Source organism: Amblyomma americanum, chromosome 3 (genome assembly GCF_052857255.1).
Source record: "Amblyomma americanum isolate KBUSLIRL-KWMA chromosome 3, ASM5285725v1, whole genome shotgun sequence".
NCBI classification, from domain to species: domain Eukaryota; kingdom Metazoa; phylum Arthropoda; class Arachnida; order Ixodida; family Ixodidae; genus Amblyomma; species Amblyomma americanum.
Window position 1 is genome coordinate 219,469,107 of NC_135499.1, and position 18,718 is coordinate 219,487,824.

General features: G+C 43.8%; 1 protein-coding gene and 1 long non-coding RNA gene across 4 annotated transcripts in view; one reads left to right on the forward strand and one right to left on the reverse strand.

The window, feature by feature from the left end:
* Positions 1–18,718, forward strand: part of LOC144126121 (uncharacterized) — a 47,841-nt gene that overhangs the window by 1,691 nt on the left and 27,432 nt on the right. The window contains exons 1-4 of one of the 2 annotated variants that reach the window (XM_077660081.1): positions 10,562–10,642; positions 11,190–11,372; positions 16,479–16,696; positions 17,233–17,369. In XM_077660081.1, the coding sequence (XP_077516207.1) occupies positions 11,202–11,372; positions 16,479–16,696; positions 17,233–17,369 (526 nt within the window). In that variant the 5' untranslated portion in view covers positions 10,562–10,642; positions 11,190–11,201. Of the gene's footprint in view, positions 1–10,561; positions 10,643–11,189; positions 11,373–16,478; positions 16,697–17,232; positions 17,370–18,718 lie in introns of those variants that run through there. The other variant, XM_077660083.1, reaches the window with a different exon arrangement.
* On the reverse strand, positions 2,327–10,370 carry LOC144126122 (uncharacterized). Of its 2 annotated transcripts, XR_013313454.1 has the most exons (3): positions 10,185–10,370; positions 9,794–9,889; positions 2,327–3,874 (listed from the first exon to the last, which is right to left on the reverse strand). It is a non-coding gene; the product is annotated as an uncharacterized LOC144126122 (long non-coding RNA). The 2 variants fall into 2 exon arrangements; XR_013313453.1 differs by lacking the exon at positions 10,185–10,370 and having other exon boundaries at positions 9,794–10,111.

Genomic DNA, 18,718 nt, shown 5'->3' on the forward strand with positions numbered 1-18,718 from the left:
CACAGGAAGAACGTTACACTCAACACTGCACTGACAATCTATGACCTGGTGCATGTTTATTTCCATGCTGTGGAAGATAAAACTTTCCTGCAGAGAATGGCTAGCTCACTGCACGCAACAAAACAAACTCTGGCTCCAGCTTTTCTTTCAACCCCTCTTATGCTGTGCAAAAAGGAATGAACACAAGGAATTTGTCATGCTGGGCACAGAATGCCACTCCAGTTTTTTTTAATCATTTGGCTATTTCATGTCTGCCATCAAACACTAAGCACAAGCAAAACAGTATGTACTGAGGTGACCCAGCTTTTAGAAGTTTGTGTCCTGCAGGGGTGCCTATAGTGTAGTTTTGTGTAAACCGGGAACTGAACCCTTTGAAATCTGTGTACACCAGTGCTGGCAGTTGGTGTTTTGCAACTTCATGGGCTCGAGTTCCGAGCAAAAGCAGGTTGGATTCACCCATGCACACCCTAGGTCATGCATAGTTTTCACCTGTACAGTCTCTTTCTCTCTTCCTTTCATCTTCTTCATAGTGCATTTGAGATTCCGAAGAGCGACAGTTTATACGCCTTCCCTTTTACTTCTTGTTCCTGCAGTCTCTGCACTGGACTGTCAACACTGCTGCACACTAGATGGCGACAGGAACAAAAAATTCAGCTCCCCCGCCTTGACAGCCCTCCTTCGCGATGCCAGATATCAATTTAGATTGTGCCAATTTGCACAGTAACACTGTAAGAGAGCTTTTGAAGGGGGGGGGGGGGGGGGGGGGGGGGGAAGGAGTGCCAGTGCACGTGGCCACTCATGCAGTGCAAGCCTAATTTATTATTAATTTATATACATTTATATACATAATGGAATGCCTTTATAGTGCCAATGAAACTGCATACTACAAAACTGCATCTCTACCAGAGGCATAATGTGTCCTCCATTTCAAACTGTGACATAGCTTCCTGTCATTAAGTATTTTGCCCTTCCCTGCGTATTGCATTACATGCAGTAAAATTTGGTAGACAGGACTTCACGTCTTCATTTTTATTTTTGGAACAACACAAAGAATGGGACAACTAAATGAGAGAGCCATCACAGGAGCTGTTTACCAAGTAGAACATGGCCTAGAACATTGCTTAGAGGTGCTTGGTTAGAATCCCAGTACGTTTTGTAGCCAACAAATTTTGATTATGTTCAGTGGAAGCATCCCCCAGCATGGTGCTTGGTTTTCTCAGGTGTTAAAGAGGTAAGAGACACCAAAATTTTCTTAGTGTATTTTTGCTTTCAAATGATGCGTAAACCACTAGTAAACATGAATCATCACATAAAATTCTCCTGCACTCAGTCCCCAATTTATAATTAAATTTATTCTTCCATGCAGTTTCGGCTTAGGTTCCAGTAGTCGAAAGACAGTTGAATCGGGACTTTTGTGTGGGCTAGTTGGTGCATTGCTAATTGATAGAAAACACGGAGCGAAAGATTGTGAACAAGATGGACACACAAAGTGGACACACAAGACAGGACAGGAACACAAAACACAGTACGGGAACACACAAGACAAGACGGGCAGGATAAGACAGGTTAAACAGCGCCCGTCTTGTCTTCTCTCTTTTCCACGTTCTTTCGCACTGCGTTTTCCTTCAATTGCAAAGACAATTGCGATGTCACAAGTGAGTACCAGGTCATGAGAGACATAAACAAACTGCAATATAATAGTCATTTGTTCGCTCACTGCCATCCCAGTTTCTGAAGGAGTTTAGTGAGAGAGTTTGAATGAATTAAAAAAACAAAGCAGCAGTTATATAGCAGTTTATGTATGCCTCACGTGGTCTCGTACTCACTTGTGATGTTGCAGCCATCGTCTGGCAACTGAAACCTTGAGTGAAAGTACAGAGGAAAAAAAAAAAGTTAAATTATTTATCAAGCACAGATTAGTTCCACTTGGTGATTCATGTTTACTAATGTTGTATGCATCAATCCAGAGCAAAAATACCATGCGAAAAATATGGTGTCTCCACTCCATTTAAAGGCTTGGGAAAGGTGCTGCTAGGTTGCCTTAGACAGACTTACAAACTTAACAGATAGCACCAGTGTTGCCATTTTTTTTTCGTATTTCCATGCTACGTGCGGTTCCCAAAATAATTTTTAACAAACTAATGAACTATACTCTCACATCGTTGTCTTCACTCAATACACTGCTGTTCTTTTTCAGGACCAAATACCAAATAGTCCATTCTCTTGAGAGACGGGTTTCTCTGCGGAAAGAATTAGAGCGAATGTTTATTGGCACTATCAGACATAGCACCGACAACTTGAAAGAGGGCCAGAGAAAAGACCTGCAGGCAGACACAGGCATGTCTTCTTTATTTCATATGTTGCCACAGGCAACAAGTTGACCAGTTTATTTTATCCGCTCTCTTCAAGGCACACACGTACAATGATCAGCAGGACAGTAATATGTTTTCACTTTTGGAACAAACAAAAACCTCTTTTACGTAGAAGTCTGTGAAAAAAGTGAATGGGTGGAATTATATACATATGTCCGTTTCTGACTATGTGTACACATTTGAACATTATGCACATTGGAAATCTTGTAAACTCGCGTGCATTCTTGGGTGAAATGGACAGCCTTTTTAGATCTTCTTTGTACTGTGAGAAACATTACATCATTGTCTTTGACACTGACCTTCTCCCTAGAAAAGTGTCACTTGGCAGTGATAGCACAGATATATCTCAAGAAAGCTAAGCCACTGGCTTCACAGTAAGAATGTTGAACCCCCTGATGCTAAGAAATTGACTGCAACTGACCATAGCCATATGCATGTAGTAGAAAGTTCTACAGGATATGCCACCACTCTGTGCCACCCAATTACTACTGAAAATATGACATACTGCTGTTATTTCATCACACACACAAAAAAAGGTCTCCAGCTTGTTGCCCCCATATATAGCAAAGCTGTAGACAAGCTAAACAGATCTGTCTTCACTGACAGCAGGATGGTTCGCAACCACCCATTGTGCACATATTTCAGCCATTCCCAAGCTGTCTCACTGCATCAGCATGAAGTGAAGAGCCACACTATACTGTGCCAACACTACTAGCCCCCTCATCACTAACATGGCCACCACCTGAGAGGAACCTTGTAAACTGCATCAAGGGGAGCAAGATAAAGTACATTAAAAAATTGGAACGAAATGAAATGATTACCTGAGAGGGTACGAGCAACACGTGTTGGTAAGTTCATGCAAAGAAAAGGCAAAAAAAAATGGGCAAAACCAGATGGGATTCTTATCATCCATGGCACTAGAAGAGTCCACTTGACTGGCTTCCTTTAGCCACAAGTTTGAATTATTCATGAAATAACCTTGCAGTCTCCATGATAAGACGCATTTCTATGCAGAAAAGTAAAATTACCTTCTAGTCTGAGCAGTGAGGTAGGACTCGAAGGGGCCTTAATCTGGCACTGGAAGCCAAACGTCAATTCCTTTCGCACAGGGTGGCAAACTGGTGGCCAACTTAGAAATAGGGCTTAAATTGGGGATACTCTCATGGTGACATTTGTTTTGTTAAAAGTGCAGTGTGCCTGTAACAGCACTGCTGTGCTGTTTAATATGTACCAGGAGTACAGCCACCCATAAAAGTGCTGTCAGTGTGTCTTCTGACGGTGACGAAGGAACATGTGCCGCCGGAGGTTGTCAAGCCGTGTCAGTTTAGCATCGCACACAGAGCACTTGTGTACTTTTTTCTGACTTCCATGCATGTCTTTCTTGTGTCTTGACAAAGATTTGACACTCAGATGTGCAAAGCAGTATGGGCACGGTGCTGTTACAGGTCTTGATTCAAGGTGGTGCTTCTTCTGTAGCAGTGAGGAGCCAGATTGTGGCCGCACTGGGGAAAATAGAGAAAGGAAGGAATAGCTCAGAAACCATTGGAAACCAGACGAAAGCATTTCAATGAGGACACTCAAAAACAGAACAAGGTCGAGTTGAGCTAGTCACCACATTACTGAATGCAAACAGGACATGGGAACACAAGGCAGACAACATAGCTGCCTACCTACAACTAGAAATATATCACGTGCATGGAAATTCACAGAAGTAGAACTACGTGAAAAGCAAAACGCTGAAAAAGAAAATGTTCCGAGCCACTTCAGGTCCTAGAAACCTGTGTGCGCTTACTAATCTCCATTCACATGCACTTAACTCATCCATCAGAGGTATGGGTGAAGTGCCAACGCATTGCCTCTGGCTTTCACAACATACGCATTAATATGCTTTGTGGTTATGCAGCTCATTACAACACCGAAGAACTGCCACGTGGCTGCCCGTTCAACACCGAAGTTCAGATTATTTTTGACATCAAGGTCTGTTCTTTTTACCATTCTTCGCTTTTCAGTGTGTCCTAATCTAGCATCAACTAGGTGCAGGGCCTGCTCGCTCTCCTTCTCAGTCAAGCGAAATGGCCTCCAGAACTTCATATTTCGGTGCCCCATGTGCCTTCCAGAGGATATACCCAATGATTATGCAGAAAACTTTATTCAGAAGTCTAAAGGCAGCAGTGCTTCCTAAATGGCTGCCACTTCGGTCTTGCGTAAATGCAAACCTGCTGAAGTGTATGTTTACTAGCAGGAACTTAAGGCAAGTATCCAAGCTTCGCTGATGGAATATGCTTGCTATGCTGCCCAAAAGGATCCTTTTCAGCAGCCTAAACCATTCTGTCTACAATGCTAGAATCCATAGAGCCCACAAAGAAACAAAGTTCTTAGATTTGCTGTGAAGCACATGGCCCACTTGAGACATAACATTGAAAAGCTTTCTGGCATTGTTAGGGCAACAGAATCGAAAGTGAGTTCTTGGGAAGTTGACAGATGCATTGTGGATGACTTGGCTATATTACCAACATACATGGGGTTAAATAAGCAAATTAAGGCAGCCAAAATTGAACAGGCTTTTACAGGTGCTGGAGGAATGCTTTTGTTTTCAGACAGAGCAGGAAGCTTTACCACTGACTATAACAACAACTATGTAGGTACAACAGTGCAAAGAAAAAGCATTTCAGCGTGTGTGGGCCCCTCCTTTCACAAGCGAGAAGCCATGGCTACGAGATGAAGCTGACTTGACATGCGTCTTGCAGGAAGCTGAGAAGTTCATAAAAGCCATGTAGCACCTTTTTTATCTTCTTCTAAAAAATAGTAAACAATAAATTGTGCGGTTTACTGTCTCAAAGCAACACATAGGCTATGAGGGACACCACAATGGAGGACTGCAGATTAATTTAGACCACTTGGAGTCTTTAAACGTGCGCTGACGTCGCACAGCACACTGGCATCTTATGCATTTTGCTTCCATCAGAATGAGGCTGCCATGGCCAGATTTGATCTCATGAACTTGGGATCAGTAGCAGGAAACCGAAGCCACTGAACCACCACCACAGGCTTTCCTGAAAAAAAAAAAAAGAAAAGAAAAATTTAAGCAGACAGGTGCCCCTTTAGGAACATCATTACTCAATCAGGCACGTGGCAACAATACTTTGGCACATCCCTGCAGTCCTCCTCACGTATCCCAGTTTGGATGGCCCTTTCCTAATCAAATCTCCCAACAACTCCCAGCTCCTCCAAGGAGCAGGACATCAAAAAGTTAAAAAGGGTTCTCCTTGGACACGGAGCACGTGTACTGCTCCCTTTCCCATGAGGATATTGAAGCTGTTTGTGACGGCACTGACTGCCGTGGCACTGTCGTGTTCCAAAATGAGTGCACAGTGAGCACTGACTTTCTGAATTCGTTGGCCTCCTATATAGAATTTACCGCTGTTCAGTTCAGCAATGCACTCTTGTTTAAAGGGCTGATGCTTGAATAGAGTCCAGCCTTGTCCTGTACTCGGCAATATATATTCTTGCAAGGCTTGGCGAGTCTGAACTTGCAACAGCCTCAATGATGAGGAATTTCAGGCGTGTAGACGATTTCTTGATTCTATAAAGCAGCCCTTCTAGAAGAGCACAGTACTAGGCCCATGAAATATTCAGTCTACAAGTTGACAGTTTCAAGCCAGAATTTGCAAAGCAATAGCCTGAACACAACCAGCTTGCTTTTATAGATGCTGCTAGTTGCAGCAAAGCCATGCATACCGACAGTATGCTGCAAAACCTTAAGTCATTGCTGCCTTTTTCTCGAGCACATTAAAAACTTAAACCCCAGATAACCGAATTTATCTGAGCCCTCCACTACCTGAGTCGCATTGGGGCGTTATACCCATAAACCAAACCAAGCATAACCATTAAAAGCTTGAGAGCAGCAGTAATAGCTGCACATTCTCTGATCTGTTTGTGTCCTCACCAAGTCAGACCCGGGTTAACCTTGCGGGCAAGCTGACTGAAAGTAGTAGTTTAACCACTTTCAGGCAACTTGGCGGGAGCTCTTTTTGCCAAATAGAAAAACCAAGTGGGAAAAAAACCAGGCCACAGTAGCAATTCTTTATGTACACAAAGTTGGAAAAGAACACAAGCAGGGTTGGTGTGTGCTTCATTTTTAAGGCCCCTGACAACATGAGTTAGATAAGCAAACAAGGGGACAATTGTAGTTTGAAGAACTGCTGGGGTGTGAAAAAAGAAACTGCATACTAAGTGCCTGACGTGTTTATTCCTCTGGTGTATGGGAAGCCTTACATGAATAACACTGGGTGATGCATGAAGAGTTAGGTTGGAAGAATATGAATTCACTTGTCATGCACTGGCAGCAGTCTCAAAAGGCAATAAAAATTGTGCTGGTGCACAGTTCTTTAAAAGCACGTGGCAATTCTTCCACGTGCTTCTAACACTGACATTATAGGAAGCAGTTGAGAGAAAACTGACGCCAACCAATATTTTGAACTTTACCCAATGTTTCGGGACCAACTCTGTCCCTTCTTCAGGGGTGACTAAAGTGTGCCAACAGCGGCAGAGGGTTGCTGCCTTCGCTCTCCCTTTGTTAGCATGTGGTGCAGTCCACTAATGTACGCGGAAGGGAGAGTTTCTGGAGTCCTATTGATCGCCTCCTTTGTGAGCCGAATGTGCCATGACTCCACATGTTGCCTCTTGAACAGGTTTGGTTCCGCGGCCAATACGCCCACCTCCTTGAAGGCTCGCTCTCCTCTCCGGTGGTCGGCACGCTCTCAGTGTTCGGCGTGCCGACCACCGGATAGCCTTCGAGGAGGTGGGCGTATTGGCCGCGGAACCAAACCTGTTCAAGAGGCAACATGTGGAGTCATGGCACATTCGGCTCACAAAGGAGGCGATCAATAGGACTCCAGAAACACTCCCTTCCGCGTACGTTAGTGGACTGCACCACGTGCTAACAAAGGGAGAGCGAAGGCAGCAACCCGCTGCCGCTGTTGGCACACTTTAGTCACCCCTGAAGAAGGGACCGAGTTGGTCCCGAAACATTGGGTAAAGTTAAAAATATTGGTTGGCGTCAGTTTTCTCTCAACTATCTCAAGAACCCAACCGCATCCCTCATATCCTGAGTCGCTTTGGGACGTTAAACCCCCATAGACCAAGAAACCAACCACACAGACTTCCGCCGAAGATGTTTTCGTTCAATTATAGGAAGCAGTGCAACAGAAAAATGTGTGAAGCCTGTGTAAACCAAGCCAGAGGTGACAGATATGTCAGCATTTCATTTGCACATCTGATGGATAAAGAAATTATGTATTCGAGTGAACAGTAGCATTTATATGGCAGCTGAAGTGGCTGGAAATGATTTTTTTTTGTTCATGCTTTTCCTTCTTCCTGGTGATATGTAAAGCTTATAGTCCCAAAGCTGCATGTGGGCTACAAGAGATAACTACAGTGGAGGGCTCTGGACTAAATTTTTGCACCTGGGCTTTTTTTAACATGTACTGACAACACACGGGCGTCTGCATATTGCCTTCATTGGAATTGAGTGCCATGAATTTTCCTCCTGCCTTTTTTTCTTCTACATCTGCAGTCAAGGTGCGTTGCTGCATGCATACAATATTTTCTTAGTTGTAGGTCAGCACCTTTTAGTCTGCTTTGTGTTCCCGCACCCTGTTAACCAGCACTATTTGCACTGAGCAGTGAAAAATGATGGTTGTGGGACTTCAATGAACTAAAAAAATTAGTTGTTTATACTGTAAAATAATAAAACAAACATCCAATGACAGCAGCAAGATGGACGCATGAAGAAAACATACACAAGCTTTAACACTGCAAAGCAAATACTGAAACCACAATGAATTGAAAAAAAGGGGCTTAATATGAATCTGCATATCAGTAGAAAAGCATTTGGGCACCGCTCATTATGGCCTCAATGAAATGCTGTTTCAACAGCTCAGAAGTGTGCACACAATGCCACAATAGGTAGCAGCATTCCAGTCGCTACATATTCTTTTTAAAGGGGTCATGACATGGTCTACCAACAAATCGTGGTTTTATATTGCAGGTACTAGCCATGATGTTGTTATGCGTGCTTAGAAAAGAAGTAGGGCTCTATGTGCGGATTTGAGCTAGAAATTGCAACTGGAAGTTATGAAGCAGCCCGAGTGACGTCATAAACCGACAGTGCCATTGCCTGCTGTAAAATTGCTGCTTGCACGGTCGATGCGGAGTCTGCCCGTAACAGTTTGTGGTGAAGCCGCCGAGATCGGGCAGAAGCTAGACAGAAAAAGGAAGGACACAGGCATTTGTTGCTTTTGTCCCCTTGTCGTGACTTCCCCCTTCACCCTGCTGCACCCCTAGACCGAACAAAGAACAACCCACTCCCCTACGCTCACTACACGCCGTGCACAGTTTAGTCGTTCAGTCACGAGCAAGCACGTGACCGTCGGTTTATGTAGTCGTGAATTGTGAGCGTGCTAGTGAGGCCTGACTGCCATGCAGTTCAGGAGAACTTTTAAAAATTACATTAGAGAGTACTCGCAGCACCAAATGAGCTAATATTTTGCCCAGTTCTTCTGAGATGCATAGCAAACAAAATGCAATAAACAACTTGAGTCTGAAAAATGGCATCATCATGACCCCTTTAAGGTTGAGTACAATACAGATCTCAAGTGACTGTCAGTGTGTTCCCATTCTAACAGTTCCACATTTAAATGGACTTAAACAGTGAAAGCGTTAGGTCAGTGAACTTGGTTTACTTTTGTAATATGCAGCAAGAATGTTTCAGAAAGTGACCAAGCAGCAGTGAATTGCATTACTTTGACACGACAAGACAAACCCATTGCAAGAAGAACACTGGGCAAACTCTGAATCGCACAACACTTGTGGTATGTGGTGTTTAGTGGGGTATGCAGAACTCAGGAATGACTTGGCATGTTATGGAGTGCCGCTCACAGAGAGCAGAGCTTAGTACTGTGTGCGAAAGGCTGACCAGATGTACAATTTAATCACAGAATTTATCATATCTTAATGCTGAAGTAAGCATGACACTTTGGATAACTTGGAGGGCACTGCGATATGCTGCACAGCTCTGCTGGGATCAGAAACTAGTGACGTTTCAAGCACAGTACCAGCTTGAGTTGAGCCACGATTACAAACTCTCTTGCTTTTTGTCTGATGCACTAGTATCACAGTGTGGCACGCCGTAACAACACAGTGAACGCGGTACATGCGAAAAATACAATCAAGCCACATACACACACACACACACAAAAACGAGCAATTAAGCACGCACATTGAAATTAAACTACACATTATGTATAACAGACAGAAGCAAGCAAGACAGGGTCAACATTAAAGCATGACAAAGGCACTACGCGAAGAAATGCTTTTGTAAACTAACTACTCGAGAAAACACAAATGCGCGAAACCACAACCCAACTATTCTCCACAATAGCTTCCACATTGGTGGTTTCCGTTCAAGCAAGACGTCCTTTGGCAGCGGGGGCTTGAGCTTCCCGGAGAGGCCACGTCTGCGTAAGAACGCAACGATTAGATTGCGCAATTTTAGAAATAACCATTTCAGACAATGCACATTACTGCAAACGCAGCGCAGTCCGTGCTAAAAAAAATGAACTAAGCTCAGAGAACATTCATGCCGTCGTCATCCTTCAGAATGAAAATCAATAAATACTCGCACAATGATATAATAACAAATAAAAAAGAATGTCCAAAAGCACAACTAGCAGATAAAACCGAACTTTCAAGCGCCTCGGTTTCGAAGCACAGCAGCTGCCCACTAGCTCTATGGCCCACGACGACGCTCACATCACACCCACGGAAACGATCACATCCACAGACGGAGTGCTTGCGAAGGCTCCCTCCAAACGGCATTCGCATGCCAGCACCGCTTAATATCGACGCGTATATTTAAGCATTGACTGAACGAAGTACAGAAACGAAACGAGCGTGATGTCCGAGCGCGCTGCCTGTGCTCCTTTGCAAGCAGACATTACAGACCATGCGAACGTGGCGCCGTCCATATATTGTCGCGGTTCAAAGAGGATTTTACGGAATACACTTCGTAGTTAATTATCCTGATTGACATTGACGGGTGATCTTTAACGCTGCATCCTCTGGCTGCGTCTGACTATTATTATTTTGAAAAGAAACTTTTATCAATTTTCACCGAAACTAGCGCACGCAGAGCTTGTCTGGTGTACTAGCAACAGTGATAAGTAGGGAATTGAGCGTTGGTTTGTAAACAGACTTTTATTTCACTCGAGGTGAGTGACCTACTCTACTTTAAACTGCAGCTTTTTTGATCATGTGCAGTCGCTGGCGTCATTGTGTAACGAATATCTCCGTCTAGCTTCATTACTATTGTAGTTCTTACCCTTCGACGAGTTCCACATTTCGCGCTTTTGAAACGCGCAGTCATGTGTTTGTCACCACGCATCACAACTTGCATTAAGAATAACGTAAGAAGCCGTTTCTGTATACAGCGATATTTCCACGCACAAAAATTGCGTGCTGCAACATGACTGTCACGATTACGAGGGGCACTTCGCGTCAGTAACAGCCATTTCATCTGGTCGCGGACATTTTTCTTCTTTCTGTATGGTGCCACTCCCATTGACGCCTAGTAAGTAATACCTGTTGAATCAAGCCCTTCTTCGAAATTTTTCAGCGCTATTATTAGTATAAAGTGCTCACCACTCAGAACTTTGGCTTGAGTAGGGTCATGTTCAAGTGCATTGCGCACTTGCAAACGAAACTAAACCGTGTTCGTCGAAATGAAGTACACAGTGTGTTCTCGCTTCTCTTCCATAGTCAGGTAGGCCCATGGGTTCCCAGCAGTTCTGTTTGAAGTGGAAAAGCCACTACAGCAACCTTCTGAGTGCCCTCGATCAGCTCTTGTTCAGCGAGTCGTTCACAGATGTCACGCTTGCCTGCGAGGGGCTCAGCCTCAAGGCTCACAGAGCCATGCTGTCAGCCTGCAGCCCCTTCTTTCAGGTACCTCTGGCTTTCTTGACTGTCTAAACATTGTTTGTCAGATATTACACCAGAGTGGAATGGCGATTTATGCTGCTTTATAGTGCCTCGAAGCATTTTAAACTTCAGAAAACTTTAGCAAAACAGTGCAAAAAATTAGATGGTGTGATAAAATTAGGAAATTCACAGGGATGGGATGGTCATTGTGGCAGGTTTTCATCCCGAAGTTGACCTGTTGTAATTATTTTGAAAGAGTTTTATATCTGTGTTTTTCTTGTTCGGCTTCGGGGTTTTGCTTGTATATGTCGTCTGATCTATATCCTAGTGCCTTCTGGCTTCGGGTGCCTTACTAAATGTCACATAAAAGCATATACAACGTTGTTATAGACACTTAGCGAATGCTGCATTTATATTAAAAGAGCTGCATACCTCTCCACCTCCCTAGCAACTCTGCATGCTGCACAATTGCTGCCATTGGGAAGGAAACATTTGTCTACCCTCTTGCTCTGTGGTGTTTGTGCTTCATTCTTAAATATGATATAGTGCATTATGGCCTGCTCTGTGTGTGTGTGTGTTGTTCTTGTAACTGATGGAGAGGACAGGCTCGAAAATTTTGATTTAGTTTGTTCTCGCAGCTTGCTGTGCTTTGAGTGCTATATCTTACCTAAAGTAAAATTAGGATGCAATGGCTGCAAATAAATGTCGAAGTTATGTGTGCTCTAGTTGTTTGCAACTGTAAAACAGACTACATCAACATTTGGCATTGGAAAGTTTGCATGAAACAGAAAGAGCAAAATATCTTAGTTTTTCATACAGGTTGGTTTACGAGATGAAATTTCTTGCTTTATTTAAATTAGGAAGAAATGATACCGCAGTGAGAACTTTCGTCAAGTGCATGCTATGGGAAAACTGGGTGATTGTATGCATTGCTCACATTAGATGGGTTTGGGCTGGAGCAAGCTGAAGACACAGCCAGTATTCACTACGTGCTTGTGCTTTCATTCTGCAGGAAGAAAGGCACAGTTAATTGCGAGCACTGGCGTTTATTACACAGAAAGCTGCTTTGCAAACACTGCACTAATGTCCATACATTGGCACTGCCCCCAGTCCTGCCACTACACCTGCAAGGGGCTAGCAAAGCAAAGATGGCATGCATGTATACTTTGTTTCATACATCATGTGCAACGCTGTCAGAGCTAGCGCTCATGTTTATGCTGGCTACATCAATGACCAAAAAATAGTGCGTTCCTTGTGGTGAGTGAAAAGTAATACATGCTTTGCCTTCAGGCTTATTACATGATATATTTTTGATGAACTTGATTAAATGCAGTGTTATTGCTGATGACAAGCTGTCGCTTTCTCATGCCTTAGACCACTTAGCCAGAAAACAGGTGGCAAGTAACATGCCTCGCTTTATTTTTTCATGCTTCCATACCTTTCACAGCGCTGCACCTGATTTATGAAATGGAGTATAGGCATAGCTAAGGATGTTTGGGGGTTGCATGGCTAACCAAGAGCTACCATATTTACATGCAAAATAAATGCACTTTTTTCCCCCAAAATTATGTGAACATTTGCGGGGCGCATTCATTATGCAGGGTTCAGTTTTGCGAAAAATTTGTAGCGGTAAAAAAAAAAAAAAAGCAGGCTGGTGGAATAAATATTTAATCTGTAACGGCTCTCTTAATGTTTAAAACGGGCCATGAGCAGGCACCCAAAGGCTGAGGTCTAGGATGGTTGGTAAAAAAAAGGGGGCTCTAATGCATGCGCCCTAGGCAAAGAAGCCGTCCAGAACGTCCGAGCGCACATGATAGCACTTCTTTGCCAGCAGTTTTCTTCCTCTTTGCTGGCACAGTAATAGGGACGGTGTGAAAGATTTAATGCAGTCCTGGATGCAAAATGTCAGGCATTTAGCTCCAAGGGCCCGAGCTTCTGTATTGCTCTTGTAGTGATAAATCCTTCGGTGAGCTTCATCTTGCAAGAGCGAATATGTATATCAGAACTCTTGTAAATCTCTACTACCCGAGCTAGTTTCCCCAACTGTCGTGGGACATTTTCAGCGTGCGTAAGCGCGATACTGCCAACCGAAGAACGGGCAGGAGGGTGACTGACAGGGGTTCTTGGAAGGGCTTCCTCTGGGTGGGCAGGCGATGCAACTGCCCCAATTCCGCTTGCAAGGAATACATGGGGTGCCCATAGCAGCAGTGGCTACGTGCTCAGGTAGCTCAAGAAGCACAATCCCAACAACTTCAATGTTGTCAGGTTTAAAAATCCACACTAGGAGCCCTTGATCCTGTGAGATGAAAAGAGTAGCAGCTTGAAACATTAGTGTGCTATAGCTAGTAGCAGCCAACAAAACTGTCCAGTGCTGTCAAAGATGTTTGTACTAAGCGTTCTGTTTCCGGCATGCATTGCGCATGTACGTCTGCTTGCACTGTAGTTAGTGACCAAGGCATGACTGGTCACTTAATGCCTTGCAGTGATGCAGAACCCATCTTCACATTTGCAGGATGTGCATGTCACATAGTGAACAATAAACACGTGGTTCGGGCCTGTATAGTTGCAATGGGCCAGGCTTTTATCGCAGGAGGTTACTTGAGGGAAACAATCTGAAAGCACAGGGAGCTCTTGAAGGCCTAAATTGACCACTGCAAGAATAAGGTGTAGGGATAGTCTTGCCGTAATGCTTTTATAAAACCTTCGTCTCAAAAGAATTAAAACAAGTCTTGAATGGCAAACAATTCTGGTGTTGTCGTAAAACCAGGCTCATTTACAGTTTTGATGTGATTTCTCTGAGGGATCTATAGCAGCCTGGTATATACAGGGTGTTTCACCTAAGGCTTTACGCAATTTTAAAAAACAGGCTTTTTGAGTTAGAAGCGTGATTTTTTCGACAGCTAAGACATGCTAATTAGCAGGCTGGTTAACTAATATTGAATAGTTAACTTTTTAACTGCTGCTGTTAGGCTCCTTAATTATTGAGGCGTCTAACTCACTGTAAGTAATATCCATATCAGTTTTTAGAGTTTCGAAAGCGCGGCTACCCTTGGCGCTGTGGCCCAACAGATTTTTGTTACATTGCGCCAAAGTACATGCGGTTTTGAAAAGTGTCAGGCAAAGCAACCTCTGCAGTGCACGTAACTCGTCGAAATAGCCAAATTTTTTTTTGTGTGTGGGGGTCCCAGGGTCTGTGCTTACACCACCACTCACTTCAGTACGGAAGCAGCATGTCCTTTTCAGTAAGGATGTCACAAGTTTGAATTGGCTGGTGGGAAGATTTTTAATTCCAATTTTCTCACCGATTAATGTGTCTTTTGCTGCCAGACAAGTGTCAACATAGCCAGAAAAAGCCAGATAATCAATTTTTACTAAGAATAATTATTGAATGGAGTCTTCAGTGTCCTCTTTAAAGTAATATAGGGCAAAAATTATTTGGAGGACAGGGGAAGAAATGTGGACTGTCTGCTACTGGCGATATGTGTGCATTGTACAGTCAGTCACAGTATTTTATGAACTGCGTAGAAGTGTGCCAGAATTCATGACTTTGCTACTTGATGGTGCTGTGATGGCTTCACAGCTTTTTACGCTTGCTGGCATGCCATTTATTTATTTAGTCTACACACATACAGGATAAGGGGGTATTGGTGTGCTACCCTGATACCATTTTCAGCCCAGTAGTGCGCATACTGCAGCTTCTGACTTGCCGCTTGTGCAATTGGGGCAGAAATGTGCAGCACAGGCAGTTGAACTGGCTGCTTGTACCAAGGTCCTTGCAAACAGCAGGCTATGGGTGGAAGCGGACAGGCTGGCGTGCCTGTGAGCACAAAATGTCATGCATTCGCCGAAGCACTGCTCTTAAAGGGGCTCTGAAACAAATTCCGAGGATAGCGTATCAACTCGCTCAATCACTGCACTGTGTTGTCATGAAAACCTGAGCCAAATAATACACTTCTACACGTAGCAGAGGGCCCACAATCACGCGCTAAAGTTAACGAGCCCTTCCCGGCGACTTTTTCACGCTCGCACCCTCCTCCGTAACTCGCTCCTGCATATACAAGTTGAGAGGTTGTTATTGGTTAGATTCTTTCAGACGTCAGGCAGCTACCATGTCCGCGGCCAATAAGCCGTGTAGCTCCAGCGGGTCAAGAAGCTTTGCTCCCAAAGGTAGGGCCGGCGGAGGAGCGCCAACCTTCCAGCATGCAAAAAGTGACGAGAGGAGAGGGGAAGGTGCGAAGACGCTGAAATTCAAATTTTGACTACAGATAACTCAGCTTCTACAAAGCGCATTTAAAAAATTCTTGCTGGACAATATTCATGAAGCAACGTGCTTTAACATCCCAGGCATACCACAACCTTATTAGAGCCCCTTTCAGAGCCTTTTTGACTGTGGTGCTGCACTGGCAGGTTGCATGTACATGCTTTTGAGAACCTGCTGCCACTGTCTGAAAAGCTCGCTATCCAGTTTTACAGGTCAAAAAAAAAAAATGAACATCTCCTAAGTACACTGTGTATCGATGGTGTCATTATAGACAGTTAAATTCAAGTCTCTTTTTTTATTATGGGATGCAAATACTCACACGTTTACATCAACTGAAACTTTCAATATTAATCATTGAGGTAGAGAATGCATATATCTTATGTTGGCCTGATGCAAGATGTTCATTTACTGCTACATGTGCATTAGGGACTTCGCTTTACATTGCCTGAAAAAAGTTATTTCCATTAGTTTGTCAATATGTAGTTCAAGACAAAAGGTGAAAGTCAGTATCCTGTTCTTTCACCTCACTAGCTAATTGGCAGCTAATAGTAGAGCTGTTGGCTTCGTTTACGAAACATGTGGTCCGGAGACTTTTGTCCCAGGCTGTACGTGTGGATGCAGTTGGTGCAGCAAGAGAAATGTGCACACAAAGCTCCTTATTTTTTTTGTTGTCATTGTTCTGGAAGTACTTAAATGGCGTTTTGAATTTCTAGACAGTCATTGCACAAATTTCAGCGCTTGCTGTGTTCATCCTTGGATCAATGCAATTCAAGGATGTTGACAGTGCTCATTCTTTTGTGTTGTAGGCCAGTGCCGAAACTCTTTAGCAAACTGTGGCTCCTTATCTTCTTTTGTCTGTGTCTTTGCAGACTATATTTGCTGAAAACCAGTGCCAACATCCAATTGTCATCCTCAAGGACTTCAAGTTTTCAGAACTGAGGGCCATTGTAGACTTCATGTATCATGGGGAGGTGAATGTCTCACGTGAGCAGCTCTCCTCACTGCTGAAGGCTGCTGAGGCACTTCAGGTCAAAGGCCTCACTGACCTTACCAGTGACACCTCTGAATTAGCTGAACAGCTGCCAAGGTTTGTTGGTTTGGAATTTTCTTGCTTGGAGAACTTGTATGTTTGCAGTGAACCAGTATTTTAATAAGTAACCTGTGCCCCTCTTTTGTCTGAAGCAATGCTGTTTCGACAAAACATTGTGTAATCTGGTTTCTGGGAGTGCGATAAAAATTGAGGTTGATATATATATTCTTCAGAAGTATTCATGAATGCTATTTTCTTTTCTTTCTTCTAGGTATCATGGCAATTTTTGTTAATTAGCACTGAACTGCCTCACATTAAAAAGGCTACGTAGAGTTTAAAAGCGAGGCTACTGTATAATTATTGCAAGCTCTCTTCCCTGTGCTAGACGCCGTGTAGGGTAGAAAGGTGGTATTTTCAGACTCATGACGGAGCTGTTATGAAAACAGCATTAAGCTTGGAGGTGGTGAGCTGTGACTTTACAACTAGCTTTTATGAGAGCACACAGAATTCCTGCCTGTGCTGATGCTAGTAACATTTGCTGTGAAGGAAGGGTTTGTGATGAACAATAAAGTGCATCTGTATTTTGTATCTAGTCTGACTTCATCAGAGGTGCGAGCAAGTAACGTAGACTCTGCAAGTGTTGCATCACCCTCCAAGAGACCTTTGAAGTCACCGCCCAGCAGCAAGAGAAAAAGAGTCAGACCAAGACACGTTGCACCTCGTGAGCAAGGTGACACCTCTTTGCTATGCTCATTTAGATGATAATCGAAATGTGTTTAAGAACTGTTTGCTTCTGCTGTAATTCACTGCAGCTGCTTCTTTGCAGTTCATTGGAAGCCTGAGTGAATTCTTATCCAGTACAAATGGGTGTCGACTTGATGTCCCTTTACTGTAAGAAATATCCCCCCATAATATGTGCACAATATATAGGACCCTGCATTTCTGGGTTTAATTCTTTCCTGAATTAGGGAGGTAATAGTTGGGTGCTGTTTTTACTTTCTTGTTCTAAGCCAGGTACCAGTAGAGCCCTTTCTGTACGTTAGGTTTTTTTTTCAGGTAGTTTTATGAGTGAAGATAGCCCGAAATATTTAATTGGTGCACAGTTGTTTGGTTACTATTTTTGTCATCATATATTTGTTTCTAATTTTCATTAACAATCTCTACATGACCGACTGCAACAAGAATCTGTTTGCCGGTAAAATTATTTATAAAAGTTATTGCCACCTCCAAAATGCAGCATTTCCCCTGTCTGTACCATACCTTCTCGGTTTCGCATGTTCATTACTCTCACGAACTTGGTAGCGTTCTGTGCGTGAGTGCCTAACATGCCAAAGGACAGACCAGGCGGTTGCACAAAGATCAGACATTTTATACAAAACGCAGCTAATGAAGTGCACACATACACAGCAGCTAAAGCATAGGAAAAAATTTCTGATGCTAACCATAAAAATTAGCCCTTACACGAGAAAAACTGATGAAGTCCAAAATTTATTGCTCAGAAGGGGTGTGGTGTCGGCCTGGTGGGCCGCCCCAGAAGTGAGTCGTGACTCAGAATTACATGAAGAATGATGTTTTATTCATGGCGGGATGGGTTTTTATATAGAACGATCACGTGATAATCCAAGCTGCCAATGAAGTACAGATGCACTGAACCAAGGCCAAATCCAATCCAAGTAGAACCAAACTTAAACTGAAGCCCGGGACACAACAAGGGGCACCTGGGCAGAACCTAGGCACAGCGTGTCGTGCAGTCAAGGCAATATGGGTACCTTGTAGGGGTGAAGAGGCGTTGGGTAGAGGTAGTTGTGGAGCAGTACCCATGCCAGCACTTGCTCGGTGCTCGTTGCTCACGGCCCTCATTCTGCTGATGTTCTGTCAGGGCAGCAGGTTGCTGTATTGGCACCCTGGAGGTGTCGACACAGTGCCCTCGTTTCGTGGACAGGGAGTGCTGTGGACTGCAGGACTGAAATGGAAGTTGTTGGGGTCCATGTCTGCTCAGGAAGCAATGGGAGGGAATGATGCGGTTTGCTTGCTGCCTCACCACACTGATGTTGTGGACCTTCTGCCCCTAGTTCGTGT